Source organism: Varanus komodoensis, unplaced genomic scaffold (assembly GCF_004798865.1).
Source record: "Varanus komodoensis strain SLA01 unplaced genomic scaffold, ASM479886v1 scaffold30, whole genome shotgun sequence".
Classification (NCBI taxonomy): Eukaryota; Metazoa; Chordata; class Lepidosauria; order Squamata; family Varanidae; genus Varanus; species Varanus komodoensis.
The window spans coordinates 2,141,075-2,157,317 of NW_025335762.1; the positions used below are offsets into that span (position 1 = coordinate 2,141,075).

At 43.7% G+C, this 16,243-nt stretch overlaps 1 protein-coding gene across 7 annotated transcripts in view; it reads left to right on the forward strand.

Annotated features, from left to right (window-relative positions):
- NSD3 (nuclear receptor binding SET domain protein 3) overlaps positions 1-16,243 on the forward strand; it is an 88,152-nt gene that overhangs the window by 36,882 nt on the left and 35,027 nt on the right. For 6 of the 7 annotated variants that reach the window (XM_044437322.1, XM_044437321.1, XM_044437320.1 and 3 more), the window contains 5 exons: positions 4,065-4,577; positions 7,948-8,074; positions 11,484-11,584; positions 14,056-14,101; positions 15,358-15,488. In XM_044437322.1, the coding sequence (XP_044293257.1) occupies positions 4,065-4,577; positions 7,948-8,074; positions 11,484-11,584; positions 14,056-14,101; positions 15,358-15,488 (918 nt within the window). Of the gene's footprint in view, positions 1-4,064; positions 4,578-7,947; positions 8,075-11,483; positions 11,585-14,055; positions 14,102-15,314; positions 15,489-16,243 lie in introns of those variants that run through there. The other variant, XM_044437326.1, reaches the window with a different exon arrangement.

Genomic DNA, 16,243 nt, shown 5'->3' on the forward strand with positions numbered 1-16,243 from the left:
TCCTCAGCCCACACCTCCTGATGACCTCTCCCAGCAGTTTCATGTAGATGTTAAATAGCAAGGGGGACAAAATGGACCCCTGCGGAACTCCATGGCATAACTGCCATGGCACAGAGCCATAGTCCCCTAGCACCACCTTCTGGAATCGGCCATTGAGAGAGGAGCGGAACCACCGCAAAGCGGTGCCCCCAACTCCCAATCCCGCTAGCCTATCCAGAAGGATACCATGGTCGATGGTATCGAAAGCCGCTGAGAGGTCCAGGAGAACCAACAGGGACACACTCCCCCTGTCTCTCTCCCTGCACAGGTCATCGTACAGGGCGACCAAGGCAGATTCAGTACCGTACCTGGGTCTGAAGCCGGACTGAAATGTGTCCAGATAATCAGTTTCATCCAAGAGTGCCTGGATTTGTCCCGCCGGCCCCTGCTCTAGCACCTTGCCCAGAAACAGGATGTTGGCCACCGGCCTATAATTGGCGACCACCCCTGGATCCAGGGATGCCTTCTTTAGGACTGGCCGGACTACCGCCTCCTTTAAAGGGGCAGGTACCCGGCTGTCTCTGGGCAAGGGTCTAGTAAGCAGGTGGTAGGACTTACTTGTCCAAGCACCTTGTCCACATCATCAGGCCACAGCAACTGAAATTCATCCAACAATTGAGGACTCGATGGCATCATTGGCACCTCCCCAATAGAATCTGATTCAATAGTAGAGTCCAGCTCGTGACGAATCTGAGCGATTTTCTCCCTAAAATGCTTGGCAAAGTCGTCACAGCGGGCCTTCAAGGGTGGCACCAGATCTTTCTTTGGGCCTGGATTTACCAGCCCCTGCACCACACGAAAGAGCTCAGCCGGACAGCATTGTGAGGAGGCAATGGAAGCGGAGAAGAATTTCTTCTTCGCCGCCTTCACTGCCACAGCATAGGCCCGATAATGGGCTCTCAGGTGCGTTCGGTCAGATTCATCCTGTGATCTCCTCCACCTACGCTCTAGACAGTGGTTACCACTGACAGTTGTCAAAAGGCAAGCTGTAGATGTAACTGAAGGCATGAGTGATCTTAGCTGGTGAAAAGGGGGCTTACCCCCTTCATGACAAGATCCTCCTTTGCTTTTGGGATGGGGGATTCCCTGTGAGTGCCCTCACTTACTGAGATCCTCATCTCCTCCCCCACCCCACATATGCGCACACACTTTCGTTTCCACCATGATGCACTTTTTACACTTTATCTCAAGGCCCTGGGAGCTTTTTGCAAGTTATCAAGAAAAACCAGGGTGGGAGGGAAGACTGGATTTGGAGCTGAAGGCCGAACGATGTGGTGTCCTGGGTAGAGTATTGGACTGAGACTCCGGAAATCTGAGCACTGTTCCCCAGTCACTGCATAAAGCATGCCAAGTGACTGTTGCCCCATTTACTGACACCAGGCATAACTAGCTTCTCAGGTTATTGTAAGGAAAATCCTTGTAGGAAAAAGGGGGGAAATAAATAACATCTAGGACATGGGTCTTCAAACTACGGCCCCTGGGCTGGATCCAGCCTGCCATAGAGGTTTGACTTCGCAGGGTGCGCCCGTGTGCATGGCGAGGCAGGGGCTTGCCCATGCGGAGATAGTTTTGGACTCCCTCGGAGAAAAGGATCTCCTTGCGAGCAAGCCTCTTCCTCGCTGTGCGCGCACCCAGTGGCAGCTTGCGAGCAAGGAGATCGTTTTGGACTTGCTTGGAGGACTCCCTCGGAGAAAAGGATCTCCTTGCAAGAAAGCCTCCTCCACGCTGCGCACGCACCCAGTGGCAGCTTGCGAGCAAGGAGATCGTTTTGGACTCGCTTGGAGGACTCCCTCAGAGAAAAGAATCTCCTTGCGAGCAAGCCTCTTCCTCGCTGTGCGGACACCCAGTGGTGGCTTGCGAGCAAGGAGATGTTTTGGACTCGCTAGGAGAAAAGGATCTCCTTGCGAGCAAGCAGGCACCTCGGACCCGCGCCCATCGCCAGCACCTTTCAACTGGCCCCCCATTAAAGAAGTTTGAGGGCCCCTGATCTAGGATATGCACCTGGAAAAGACCTTTTGAAAGGCTTTCACTCTTACAATTGCCACTGGAGACAGCTTGCCGGCACATAGCAACAACAAAATGTGCCTGCTGCCCCTTAGCGACCATATTCCCAAGCTGAGGCTTCGAATCTCTGCAGTAATACCACTCCAAAAGATTATAGTGATGCTACTGTGTTAAATTTTTCGTGCACAGTTTTTAAAAATGCATTAAAATTGATTTGGGGGTTCAGGTATGTGCACAAAAAAGTTACATACAATGATGGGTAGCCATGGGTGACCCCTCTAATGTGCTGCTGGAGGACTTTGAAGGGACTGCGCTTAGCTGTCAGATGGGGTCTTACAAAGCCTGCTTTGACAGCTGGCTTTTGTGATCTCCTTTCAAATGTTTAAAAGGAACTAGCAGCTCACCACAGCAGGAGTAGGAAGAAAGACTTCTTCCCGAGGTGTCCCTTGGGACACTTGCAGGAGGACCGAGTGGGGAGAAGGGAACCAAAAAATCGTGTTGAGCTTCAGCATGGTTTGTTCGTGTGACACCCAGTGCACTGTAGCTCTTTGCCAGGATTGGTTCATGTGCCAAACAGTTTAAGGCAAAAGCAACACACCATATTTAACTTAACTAACAGTGGCGTAGCCTTCTGGGTGAGCACAGCTACTCAGTTACCAGCTAGTACATCCAAATCTGCTTGCTGCCTACCCATGACCTAAGGCACACTCCTCCAGCCTGTTATAAATGCCTTTTTAAATGGCAGGTGTTCCATCATTGCTGACCTCTGTCTTATTTGCCTGCAGTACTGGCAGGTGCAAGTAATCAGCAATATCTCTTTCCGCTTCCTGAAGTTCTGCATGTCCATGTTTTGTATATAGCCATTTAAAAAGGATGATGTCAGATACCTTCACTCTGTATGCATCTGCCTGCATCCTTTGAAGCAGCCATAGTCTTGGTGTCTTGGGGGCAGGACATTAAGTGAATTGGAAGGTTGGAAGGTTCCTGGACCCTCTGTAGGTACAATACAGGTATTTGGCTATGTGCAAGTATTTGACTATGTGCAGCCTCTCCAAGCTACATCTTTCAAAAGTTCCAGCTTTCTGCTTAGCAGCAATACTGCTGATTGCTGTTTTCATGGCTTGCTAAGTCCAATTGTTATTCAAGCAAGCATCGTGATTGTTCAGGTATTTGTAACTGCCAGCTAGGCTTGGGTGTGTGGGAGCGCACAATGGGGGTTTGGGGGTCTGAACACTTGAGATGTGCTGTCAGAGCATTACATGGCTTTTTAAGTATAGCTGCAAATTATGGGTTAGTTTACCTAACTGATAGAGTCCCTTAACGACTAATTGTAGGTTATCTATTTTAATGGTTTAACCCACGAATCACCTACTGACCTAGTTTGTATGACATGCTGGACTTGCTAGGGATGGTTTAACCTGTACTAGACTATGGTACTTGCTGGAAGCCATTTTGAAAATGCAGTAGCAACTTGGGGGTTGCTTTGTCATAGGAACCCTGTCACCAGGCGTTCTTTGAGGGTTCAACAATGCTTGCAGGACCCTTTGCTTCTTGTAGGATTAAGCAAAGGCTGTTTAACTCTCAAAGAATCTTTGCTGGCTGTAGTTGCATGTTCAAAATGGCATGGTTTATTCTGGGTTAAGCAACTCACAATGAGCCCAGTGTGTTGTGCAAACTGTTTCATAGTGTATGGGTTTGGACATTGCATAGCAACCCCCAGTCAGCCCAATTAGGAGTTAAATATTCAGACTAGCAGTGGAACATACACAGCATGTGCTGCTTTAAATCAGGAAATACTTAACTCATTATTTGCTGCCATTATGTGTGAACCGGATCACTGGGTTCATGATACGTTTTGAACACTACTGACCTTTCCGTCTGATGTTTCCTGCTTTTCCACTGTAGCAATAAAATAGAGCCATACTTGAAAATGGGTGCTGCGTCCAGACAGTTAATCAAATTTGCGTGCTTTGTCAGTGGAAATTAATAAATGCAATAAACCCATCTGCTTTATTCCTAAGATTCGCAAACCAAGGCCACAGAGAGAGCGTGCACAGTGGGACATTGGCATTGCCCATGCTGAGAAAGCATTGAAAATGACCCGGGAAGAGAGGATAGAACAGTACACCTTCATCTATGTTGATAAAGAGCCGGAAGAGGCTTTGTCAAAAGCCAAGAGGACTGCCACGCCTAAGACAGAGGCTAAAAAGAACCGTAGATCTAAACCATCACCGAGCCCTCAGTCAGAACAGACCAGTGAGGTTTTGGCAACATCCTCTCCATCTAATACTGAGGTGCGGAGACATAGTCAGAGGAGGCAGTCCAGTGTGGAAGAAGAGCCACCTCCTGTGAAAATAGCATGGAAAACTGCCGCAGCCAGAAAATCTTTACCCGCATCGATAACCATGCACCAGGGGACTTTGGACCTTCAGAAATGTAATATGTCTCCAGTTGTTAAAATTGAACAAGTTTTTGCTCTCCAGAATGCCGCCGGGAATGGAAAATTCATTGATCAGTTTGTTTACTCTACCAAGGTAAAGGCATTTATTTTTCCCGTAAAGAGCATAAGCAGAGAATGAATTGCAAGATGTACTGTGTGTGTCTGCTCATGAGTTCAATGAGATTAGCTCCCAGGGATGTGTGTAGGATTGCAGTCTTAATTTTTATGTTCACCTATGTTTTGGAACAACACTTTTGCAAGCTGTCTAAAATTGGGGGTGAATTTTTTTTTCATCTATAAAATGTCAGGGGTTATGTACACCTATCCCATACTCACCAAACTGGCTTTCTGGACTGACATATAATGTGAAATTATGTGCAATGTCTGAGCTAATGGATGACATCTAGAGCATCGAACAGGTAACCTCCCAGATGGAGCTGTAGCTCTTTATAAGAATGCATAGTTCTCTTCTCGGGGGCAAATGTATGTTTTAGGTGCAACAGAGAGTGGCCAGCTTAAAAATCTAATTGATCAAACAGTCAATAAGCTGCTAAAACACTGGCAGCAGCAAAAAGCAATCCATACTTACTGTCTCTGGCAAAAAGGGAATCTAACTGTGGCCTTCCTAGTTTCAAGACAGTAATTTGCAAAGCCAAGTCAATTCAATTAGTTTTTCTTACTCCTTATTTGTTGTTAAAATATTATTTTAACCCAAAGCAAACACTTGTAGCTTTGCTTTGTAAGTAACCAGAAGAGGTTCACAAACTTTAATTGAGCTCAACAGCCAGTTAAAAATACTGTTTTCATCTCTCCAATTTGGGGAAAGACAGAATCTTATTCCAGGTAATCTGAACTTGCCTTCCCAAAAGAAAAGATTGGCTCACCAGTGGGTTAGCCAGTGGGGGTGTATTTGTGGATGCTGGATAACTAGCAAGAGAAAGGAAATATTGAAGTAATTGACTTCGCTTTCTTTGGACTTCAATGACTTCGCTTTCTTTGGACTTCAATCGGGCTTTGGTGAACAGTAACCCATTTCAGAAGTCTCGAGTTCAAATCATTCAAACCATGGTTTTGGAAGCTAAGGACCATGCTTTGGGTTTTCATATTTGTTGTTAGTCGCGAAGTCGTATTCGACCCATCATGACCCCATGGACAACATTCCTCCAGGCCCTCCTGTCCTCCATCATCTCCCAGAGTCCACTTAAGCTCACACCAACTGCTTCAGTGATTCCATCTATCCACCTCATCCTCTGCCGTCCCCTTCTTCTTTTGCCATCTATTGTTCCCAGCATTAGACTCTTCTCCAGGGAGTCCTTCCTTCTCATTAGGTGGCCAAAGTATTTGAGTTTCATCTTCAGTATCTGACCTTCTAAAGAGCAGTCAGGGTTTATCTCCTCTAGGACTGACTGGTTTGATTGCCTTGCAGTCCAAGGGACTCACAGGAGTCTCCTCCAGCACCACAATTCAAAGGCCTCAGTCCTTTTGCGCTCTGCCTTCCTTATGGTCCAGCTTTCACAGCCATACATTGCAACTGGGAAAACCATAACCTTGACTATGCACACTTTTGTTGGCAGGGTGATGTCTCTGCTTTTTAGTATGCTCTCTAGATTTGCCATAGCTTTCCTCCCCAGGAGCAAGCGTCTTTTAATTTCTTGGCTGCAGTCCCTGTCTGCGGTGATCTTGGAGCCCAGGAAAATAAAATCTGTCATTACCTTCATTTCTTCCCCATCTCTTTGCTAGGAAGTGAGAGGACCAGATGCCATGATCTTAGTTTTCTTAATGTTGAGTTTCAAGCCAACTTTTGCGCTCTCCTCCTTCACCTGCATCAAGAGGCTCTTTAGTTCCTCTTCACTTTCTGCCATGAGAGTGGTATCATCTGCATATCTGAGGTTGTTGATATTTCTCCCAGTAATCTTAATTTCAACTGGTGATTCATCTAGCCCTGCCTTTCTCATGATGTGCTCTGCATATAAGTTAAATAGGCAGGGCGACACTATACAGCCTTGCCGAGCTCCTTTCTCAATTTTGAATCAATCAGTGGTTCCATGCCCAGTTCTCACTGTTGCTTCTTGACCCGCATATAGGTTTCTCAAGGGACAAATAAGATGGTCTGGTACTCCCATCTCTTTAAGAACTTGCCACAATTTGTTGTGATCCACACAATCAAAGGCTTTAGCATAATCAATGAAGCAGAAGTAGATATTTTTCTGGAACTCCCTAGCTTTCTCCATGATCCAGCGTATGTTGGCAATTTGATCTCTAGTTCCTCTCCCTCTTCGAAATCCATATATAATTTCATTTTTTCCTAATAATAGCTTGCCATGGTAGCTGAAAAGGCAAACAGTAATTAGCACTTTTTAAGCCCACTTCAGACCTTTTTTTTAATCATGGTTTGGAAGCAAGGAGTTAATTTGGACACCACAGTAAACTTTGATTGGAGAAGACCAGAAACTGGAGGATAAGCATGTACTTGAGAGGAACAGAGGGAAGTAGGGAGTGCATAAAGCTGTGGCACATTCCTGAGCTTTCAAACCCTGGCTTTGAAAGAGCAGGATTGTAAGAACTGAGCAAGGCCATTTTGGCAAAATTGTGGATGACCTCTTTGCTTTTAAAAGCTGCTATTTGCAATTCAGTATCAGTGGTGAACACATGATGAATAAATACTGCATGGGGCTTTCTAACTGAGCGTTTCTTGTGTTAAATGCTGCTTTGTGAGAAAAACAGTCACATTTTGGAATAGTGATAGTCGTTACTTTGATATGTACTCTTCATTGGTACCCTGCCTTTGTCCAAAGGACAAACAGAGGAGGCCCTTCATCATTTTTTGCATATGAGTTTCCCAAAGACACCTGGTGAAAAAACCCACACTGTATTGCACCAGATAAACATATTTCTAAACCTCAAAGGAATTTTTAACTTACCTAGTTCTCACAAACAATATATGCAGAAGTAAAGGTGTGTCTTCACTGTACCACTTCCAAGCCTTGACATGCCTCCTACTCTCTTCTTCTGCAATCATGTTAATTTTGAGAAGCAATGGACTGAGCTAGAATCTGTAGTTTTCTGTAATCAGGGAGGGTGTGTGTGTGTGAGCGAGTGAGAGAGAGAGATTTGGAGGAGCATGTAATTATGTGGTCTGACGTGAGGCAGCCAGGCACCTCACCTCCTGCTTTGTGAGACTGTGGGCATGAGTAATCTTAGAAGGGAAGGTGTTTGGGGTAAAGTGATTAAAATGCATTTGCAGTTGACGTTCTGTAACATCCTGAAATGAATGGTGGAAACTGAGTGCAGAAAGAATAGGAATGCTCTGCATGTTTGCAGAGCAGGTTGCCCCCCCCCTTCACACACACACACACACACTTGCGCGCACACACAAATTGAACATTTACATGCTTTTTAATAAAGTAAATGAACCAGAAACCCTTGCCAGCAATCACTGACTTGATCTTTGTTATTTGTAACAGGGTTTAGGAAACAAACCAGAAATAATCATCAAGGGGCATGACAAACTCACGTCCGTCTCAAACCAACGAAACGAGAGAGCATCCTCCCAGAGTGCACCCTCTCCTGAATCATCTTCTGGGTTGGCAAGTAGGTAAAGTTTGCGACTCCTGGGTTAAGTCAAAATATATCAGCTCTGCTTTGAGGCACCCCTTGGGGAAGTCTTGAGAGTTCAGTAGTCAGAACTGTAGCTTGACTATGTCAGATGCAGCACCATGGTGGAAAAATTATTGCGCATTAGTGAGTTTTCAGACCCCTCTGCTGCAGCTGTTTAAGCAGTATAATTGCCATTCAGGCCACCAGTTCTTAAACTGACTAAACGCAAGTTTTTACAGTTCTTTGATTTGCGTAATTTATATTCGTACTTCCTCCAAGATCCTAGAGCGGCATACGTGAGGCCATCCCAGTTTTATCCTTGTAGCAACCCTGTAAGATTGCAAGGGTTCCAGCGGAATTGCCATATAAAGCTCTTGGAGAGAAAAGTCTTAGGACAACTTAAACAGGAACTGATTCATTATGGCATAAAATTTTGTGCAAGCTACCGCTGATGAAATGTATTCTAGCCCGCAAAAGTTTATACCATAACAAACTGCACTCCTGTGAATCATTATAAGATGCTATGCTTTTGAGGCCCTGTGCATGAAGAGTCCATCAAAAACTATATCAAAGGAGCACACCAGTGGCAGTCATGCAGAAGTGCCACATGGGTGAGCAAGAGCAGCAATGGAGTTTTGTTTTGTTTTGTTTTGTTTTGTTTTGTTTTGTTTTGGCTGCTTTTGCTGAGCAGCTTGACACTCCGTGAGTTCAAGGCGTGTTGTCAAGGTGGGGAAAAACAAGCCACCCTGTAGGAAATGATCCAAGTTTGCATGACACAACTGCTTATCATGGCTAGTTAGCCACAATGGGCTGTCATGATACAATTGCTGCCAAGCCCTGCTTGGGCATTTGCTGGAGCAGATGACACTGGCAGTGGTCCAGGCAAGCTCAGCAAAAGGTTTTCATTGCTCATGCCAGGCAGCTCACTCACACTTCCTCAGGCTGTAATGGGCTCAGACACCTGGGTTGGGTTGACAACCCAGCATTGTCTCAGCAACCCAGAAAAGAACCCATTGTTTATCAGAGTGGCTTGTTTGAGAAAAACAGTCCTGTGGGAAATGGTCCGGGTTTGCATGACATGACAACACATTCAGAATAGTTACCCAAAATGGATCGTTACATTATACAAACTTGGCATTTCACAGCCCAGCATACATTAGCAGAAACAACAAGATAATTTTTGGCACCTTTTAAAAACTAACAAACCATTGTCGTTTCAATACTTCATCTTTTGGAGGAATTTCTGTGGAATCACCATAAAAAGCATTAGAGGTTAGTATATCCTGGTTTAAATAGTAGTCCCCAGGGTTTTGTTTGTTTTACTTGTTTTTTAAGTAGTACTTCTGCAGATGGAAAAGCTAATATCCTATGGCAAAAAAGAATGAGGACTTTGGTTGCATGTCCCCATCTTAATCTGGGGAAGAAACTGTAGCAGATGTTTTAAGTTTTAAGAAATGCCTCAGGTTTGGTAGAGGCAAATGCAGTTTGGAAGGCTCTGGGGGCAGTTACAAGGAGCTGCCTTACATGCAGTCAGATCACTGGCCAGGTTTCCCCAGTATACTAAAGCTCTGAGTTGAACAGAGGATGACCTGTATCCCCTCCCCTTCAGGGTGATTTAACTGGAAGTGCTGGGGATTTGAACCCATGGGGTTATACACATGCGCTTGCAGCTCCCTGCTGCTGGCCTGTGCTTCCTCCCTGGGGGAGATAGCTATCCGTGCTCCCACATGCCTCTGCACATCCAGACGAAGGAGGAAACAGAGTAACAGATGGGCTGATGGAAGAATCACACACAAGCTGACCTTTAACTAATGAAAGAACCCCCTCAAACCCCCTCCTACGCAGGCTCAAATGTGCTCGTGTGTTTAATGTCACATTCTAAACATTTGTTGACAAGCCACATCTGATTTTTATCTGGTATTTTAGATGAGCAAGGCTTGAAGGCTGAATAAGTCTTATCAGTTGCCGCCCATGTGACCCAGCATCTACTCTAAGATGAGTGGGCGGTGTGCAGCTGTCTTCTCACACAGTTTGTGGTTATTTTAGTTTGGCTTGTGCAAGGGAAGATGCTGCCAATAACTTGTGTGTTTCCTGGGTGACCCAGCAGCACTGTGGGGAAAGGAGTCCCTTAATATATTCTTTTGGGGTCACAGTCCTGCCACAAGTTTATATTGCAATGATCTTCACCTGCCATTCCTTCCCAAGATGCCTCGTTTTCCCTACTTGTCACCATTCAGTGGTCCAGACATTGGGTGATCTCATCGCTGCGCAGTAGAAAGCAGGTTCTTTTAGAAGAAAGACTCACTGGGGGCTGGTCTAAGAGGCACCTCCCACTTCCTCCCTAGAGCCAGTCTTTCTCCTGCCTCCACAGCAAATGGCAGGGACCACTGACTGATGAACAAATAGAAGAATTCACAGGTAAGAAAATGCCCCTTTTCCATTTGTGCGTCTTTCAGAAATGCCTAATAACAGGGCTCCGCCCTGAATTCTTAATTTTCATTGTAAAGGTGCATTCACATTACATGTGAAGTAAGGTGTTATCTCTGAGTTTGTTCACCATGCCATTCTTATGGATCTTGGGAAGAATGGGGCAGAGAATTTTTGGGTTTTGACGTCTAGGATATCTCATTCTAGAAATGAAGTGCCGACAGGAAGCTTCTCTGGAATCTGTCAATCTCAGCCTTGTGGCATGGCTGGGAGGTTGCTGTAGAGCTATTCTACATTTGCTCTTGCCTAATCCAGAGCCTTATAAGTGGAGGATGCAGGATTGTTGACCCCTTTTGGGGAGTTCAGTCTAATAATATCCCACTTGCTTGCGGTGAGTGGAATCAGGCCCGGAAGTGAGTGGAGCAGCCCTTTTCTTTCACACGCTGCCAATCTCCTTTCTCTCTTTCCATCTTCCTTTCCATGCAGCAGGTTGCCGGGTAAGGGATAGGTAATTCCTGCGCAGAGTCTAGATCAATTGCAGTTCAGAAATTAGTCTGAAGACCATGTAAAATGAGACTTTCCACTGCAGGTAGTCGTCCTCTGTCCTAAAAAGGCAAATTCTTGAAAATTAACATTCACAACATATTTGTGTCCTTGGTGTAGTTGGTAACCATTGAGATTTAAAAGTCACAGTTGATTTAAAAGGTTCTGAACATGAAAAGTCAACTCTTCCTAATAGTTTGAATTCTAGACTTCCCCTTTATCTTCATATTAAAGCTGGTCTTTTCCCGAACTCAGGACTCTCCCTGAAGCACTGATGTATTGCCTGCAGCCAGAACGCCAGCTGGCAGATTAAAGTCTATGCACTCAAAGAAGAATGTAGAGAAATCAGGACTTTGCTATTGAACGTCATCCCTCATTGAGGAAAGAGAGACAGAGAGAGACTCCTGTAATGGAAACCCTTCTCTTCCCTCAGGTTCTGTAGAAAAGAAGCATCAGAGAAGATCAATACGAACTCGCTCAGAGTCTGAGAAATCCACTGAAGTTGTGCCAAAGAAGAAGATCAAAAAGGAGCAGGTTGGCTTCCTCCATGTAGAGAGTTAAAATATACTGTATTCATATTTGTTGTGGCTTTTATATTGATGACTTTTTAATTTCTCCCCTCACCTCCACCCCAATTTTCCCCTTTGGGTTTGCTTTTGGACTCTCCCTCCTGAGAATATGCCCCCTCAGTAAACACTGCTGTTAACTGGCATCCCTTTACAGCATCAGTCATGCTTTGGATAAATGGGAACATGGTGACACAAAAACGCCTCACAAAGCTGATACCTTTATTTTTCTGTTTCTGTTACAAGCAGAGTGATTTTATGTTTCAGTGTTTTCTCTGGAATTGCTATCAGCTTCCTTGTCGTCTTATCCTTGGTTTAGCTGCTGGTTTGTATTGAGGTTTTAGTTTGTTTGTTTGTTCTTTTTTTACAAAGTTAGATGGATTTGTTTGGTTACTCTTGAAAATGGACTAAGCATGATATTTCTTTAAAAGTAATAGCCTTTTATGTTGACAGTAAGCAGGAAAGAGCATCATTGTGGGTTAATTTTTGTCTTTCAAGTAGAATCAATGTGTACAGGGCATTTTTTTCCAATTATGCACCTCAGAAAGGTAAATAAAGCTCTTTTTTTTTTTTTTTTTTTTTTTAAAAAAAAAGTCATTTCCAAAGTGAAGAATTATAGGCGAGTTCCGAAAGCATGCCACCCACGTGCTCTGTGGACTATGCAGGTTTCAAGATGGTTATCAACACCATATTTTTTTCCTTTCAGTATGCTCTAATTTTAAATTTAAAGGGAATTCACCTAAAAAATAGACCCTATGTAAGAAACGTTCCCTCACACAGTTCTTTCAAGAGCCAAGTCGTATTAGGAAAGTTAGGCTTCTGAAAATTCAGATGACAATTCTTTTAAACCTGAAGTATGTTGCACAAGACTTTTTTGGTTAGATCAGAGGCTTAAAGCACATCTTCTGTTTAAAGGCGTTAAAATCACTGCTAGTTTTGCTTTGCTCCCTTGTACAGTCCTTTTCTGGTGGGAACTCCAAAATGATGGAGTTAAAAGAATATGACTTCAGCACAACACTTTTTCTCAGATTAAGTATTGAATACTTGCAAACAGCACAGATATATAGATATATCTGTTTATACACATGCACGCACGAACACACACACACACACAGCACATGCATATATAAACCTCTTGGAATCAACTGTTGAAATCTCCCTTTTTCAAGATAAACTTGTAGTAATTTATATATTTTTAATTAACCACGGTACAAGATTCTCATGTCATCATTCCCCAGGTAGCCTTGCTCGCTTTATACTATGTAGCTAATTAAGACAACATAGTATATTATACTGGTGTTTTTTTAGGAAAAGCATATGGTAGGAAAGGTTAAAGGTCGGAGATGCACTGTATTGCCTGAGCTCGGATATGTTATATGTTCAGAAAGGCGTACTGATATTTTAGGATTCTACAACCATTCTTGTTTCCCAGAGTCAAGCTTTGTTGCAGTGAATTTCCAAATTTTATTCTGCATCCTTTCGGTTTTAAAATTTATAACTGGAACTTTAATTACAAATGAGAGACACAATGTTAATTCTGTTGCAGTGAGTGGTAGCAAAATACACGTGATTGTCTAGATTTTATATTTTGTATTATCAATTGTATCCTATACAAATCCTTCTATTGTATGTTTTTATCCATTGTACAATGAAATAAAATATTTTTAAAAAATTTATAGAATAATCCTTAATAAATACTTGAGACGTGTTTCTTACATGCATATGTAACCACACTGTGGAGAATTTGATTTTTCAAATTATGGTTTTTAGCCTAAAAGCAAGATCTTAGCAAAGAAGCTGCTTGCAACTACCAAATTCACAACTTTGGGTGTACGCTGGCAGAAAGTCGCCGTCCAATGTAGGATCCAAAACACTGATCGCAAGGGCCACGACGTACTTTCGCAAGGTCACCAACTTGTCTACCTAAACGCTATGTTGGCATTGTTTCCAGCTGCACAGAGGCCTGCAACGGGTTTTCTCTTCCTCATACCTTTGCAGCCCTCCGTGCAGAGGAACAGCTGCGGTTCAACCACTTACTGGGTGGAGGTGCCTTTTTAAAATGGGGCAGCAAGTCAAGTGTCACACAGAACTTGAATGCTCTGCTTCTCTCCTTTTCTTAGCTATTGTGAGGTTTTTCTGTAGCTCAGGGCTGTTTCTTGGACCAGAGATAGCGTTATTGCGTCACTTGGTACACAAAACGAATGACTTGCAGTAACACGGACCTGCCTTGTCCCCTCATTCAGAGAAGGCAGCCTCAATTAGATCCATAAGAGGTGAATCCCCGAAGTACCTTTCTGGGGTGGGGGTGGGGGTGGAGGATGGCTGGACTGACAAGACAAGTTTCCTGTATGCTAATTGCTCACATTGAAATTTCATTTCCTCTTTTGTACTAGGGACAAGGAAATTTCTCTATTAACTACTCGTTTCCTGTCCAAACAGGTAGAAACAGTTCCACAGGCAGCAGTGAAGACTGGATTACAGAAAGGTGAGTGTAGTTGCGAGTTTCTTGGTGTACAGCCTATTCATTTTTCTTCATCTGTATCATTCGTGTTATGTAAGTACAAAATAGCTTCATGTTCTTGTCGATTCTCTAGCCCTGTAGCTAACCACTGGTCAGATAGACTTTGCAGTGTACACACACCAATACAGTGTAGAGTTGTCGCTGTCCTCATAATTCACCTTTCCTCCATGGCTGCTTTAGAGAGAAGTGCAGCAATTACTGGAAAGTAGGGCAGTCCTTCACAGATTGGCCCTTACATTTTGAGTCCCCTGCATGTAACAAAGACCCAAATGAGTTTGCTTGCCTGTTGGCTTATCTGCTTCCTGCCAATCAGAGAACAGGATCTCTGGGCATGTGGCCAACAGGATGCTTTTAAAGTTCATTAGAAAGGCTTGCTAAGAAAAATTTTGGACTCCTAGTATAGTAATTAATACAGTGGGCCGTGGTGTCTCCTATGGGATGAGTTGGCTGTTGATAGGGATCAAAATAAACTCGTTTCGTATGCCATGGGAAACAGTGGGTTTGTGTTTCTTGAACATTAGTCTTCGATGCCATGTGTCAGACTGCTTTTGAAAATAGGAAGGTTTCCTAAGCAATTTGTGACCTTTTCCGTGGAAAGGATGCTTGTGCTTGGGAGTCATGTTGAAAGTACTGTTTGGGTTCTGGCCTCCTGGGCTCAGATGTAAACTGGTTGTGGTGGGAAAGGCAGGGAAGAGACTGTGAAACCGTCTCATCAGTGAAACCACGCATGCCCTCCAAAGTCCTGTGATGACATGTTCAGGTCTATGTACAGAAGGATGTTAAAATGCAAGTAGGTTTAATAAGGTGTGTTGGATGCTAATCCCCTTTTGTATAAAACCCACACAACATGGATTCTGTTATAGAACATTTTACACAGATGTACTTTGTTATATCCTTTTAAAATTTGCTATGCTTATAATCAGCCTTGGAAAGGGTTTATTTTGTAAAACAGGGTATAAATGAATAAAATGAAATGCTGTGTATCAGTCAATAACTGGTATTTTTCTAACTGGAAAAGAATACCCTTCACAACAGTAGATCAGAATATTCCTATAAAGAATAGGAAATATTGCGATTTTTAAAAAATTGTAAAGCAAGTGTGGAGTCATGCTGATTCCTTCTCTGCATTCCTCCCCATGTCCCCCTCTGATTTAATTTCTTCTTTAATGGTTAATAGGTTTGAGAGATCTTTAAGATTAATTCCAGTATGTTGTGTTAAGGTGCCAGTGAGATTTCAGATTCTTGTAAGCCTCTAAAGAAAAGAAGTCGTGCTTCAACAGACGTTGAGCTGACCAGTTCTGCATACAGAGATACATCTGACTCTGACTCAAGAGGATTGAATGATCTACAGGTAAATGCGTCTTGCTCCTTCCTATGCAGGGTTCCCAACCTGTTTGAGGTCAGTGGGTGCATTAGGATGTTGGCAATGCTGTCGGTGTTACCCAAGAAATGTTTGGTTTGGGGGTGAAGGTCTGTCCTTTCACAAAATGGCCATCAAAATGGGCAGCTGCTTCTCAGAAGGCAAACTGGTACGGTTCAGAAACAAGCAATTTGGCCAAAAAGTTGAGTACAAAGCAGATTTAGGGACTGAGCCCAGAATGCTAAACTGCATATTTGCCCCCATCCCCTCTAACCATCTAGAATACTCATCGCCACCCTTTCCAGGGCACATGTCACTCCCAGCTTACCCTTTCCTCCCCCAAGAAAGCTTCACAACAAAGTGCTGGCTGTAGCCACTCACTGTTTTTCAAAAATAAGAATACCCCTGGGGCTCACGTGGGAGCGAGACAAATTCCTGGAAATACAGATTGTGCCAGAGGCCATAGTTTCACTTTGCAGCATACCAAGCTCTCTTTAAAAAAGGAATTAGAAAGTGCTAAAATCAGGAAGATCATGGGGCTTGACTGGCATCAAGGTTCACAGGTACCATGTCCAGGCTGCAGCTTGAAATGGGCTAATTAAGTGATGCTCGTCAACATGACAAAATTGTTACTTGGTATGACTGTCAGAACAGTGAAGGCACAGCATACATTGAAGGGAAAGGGAAGTGAACATTAAGGGCTTTTCAAAGGTGTAAAATACTTTCTGGCTGTACAAGTCAACTTC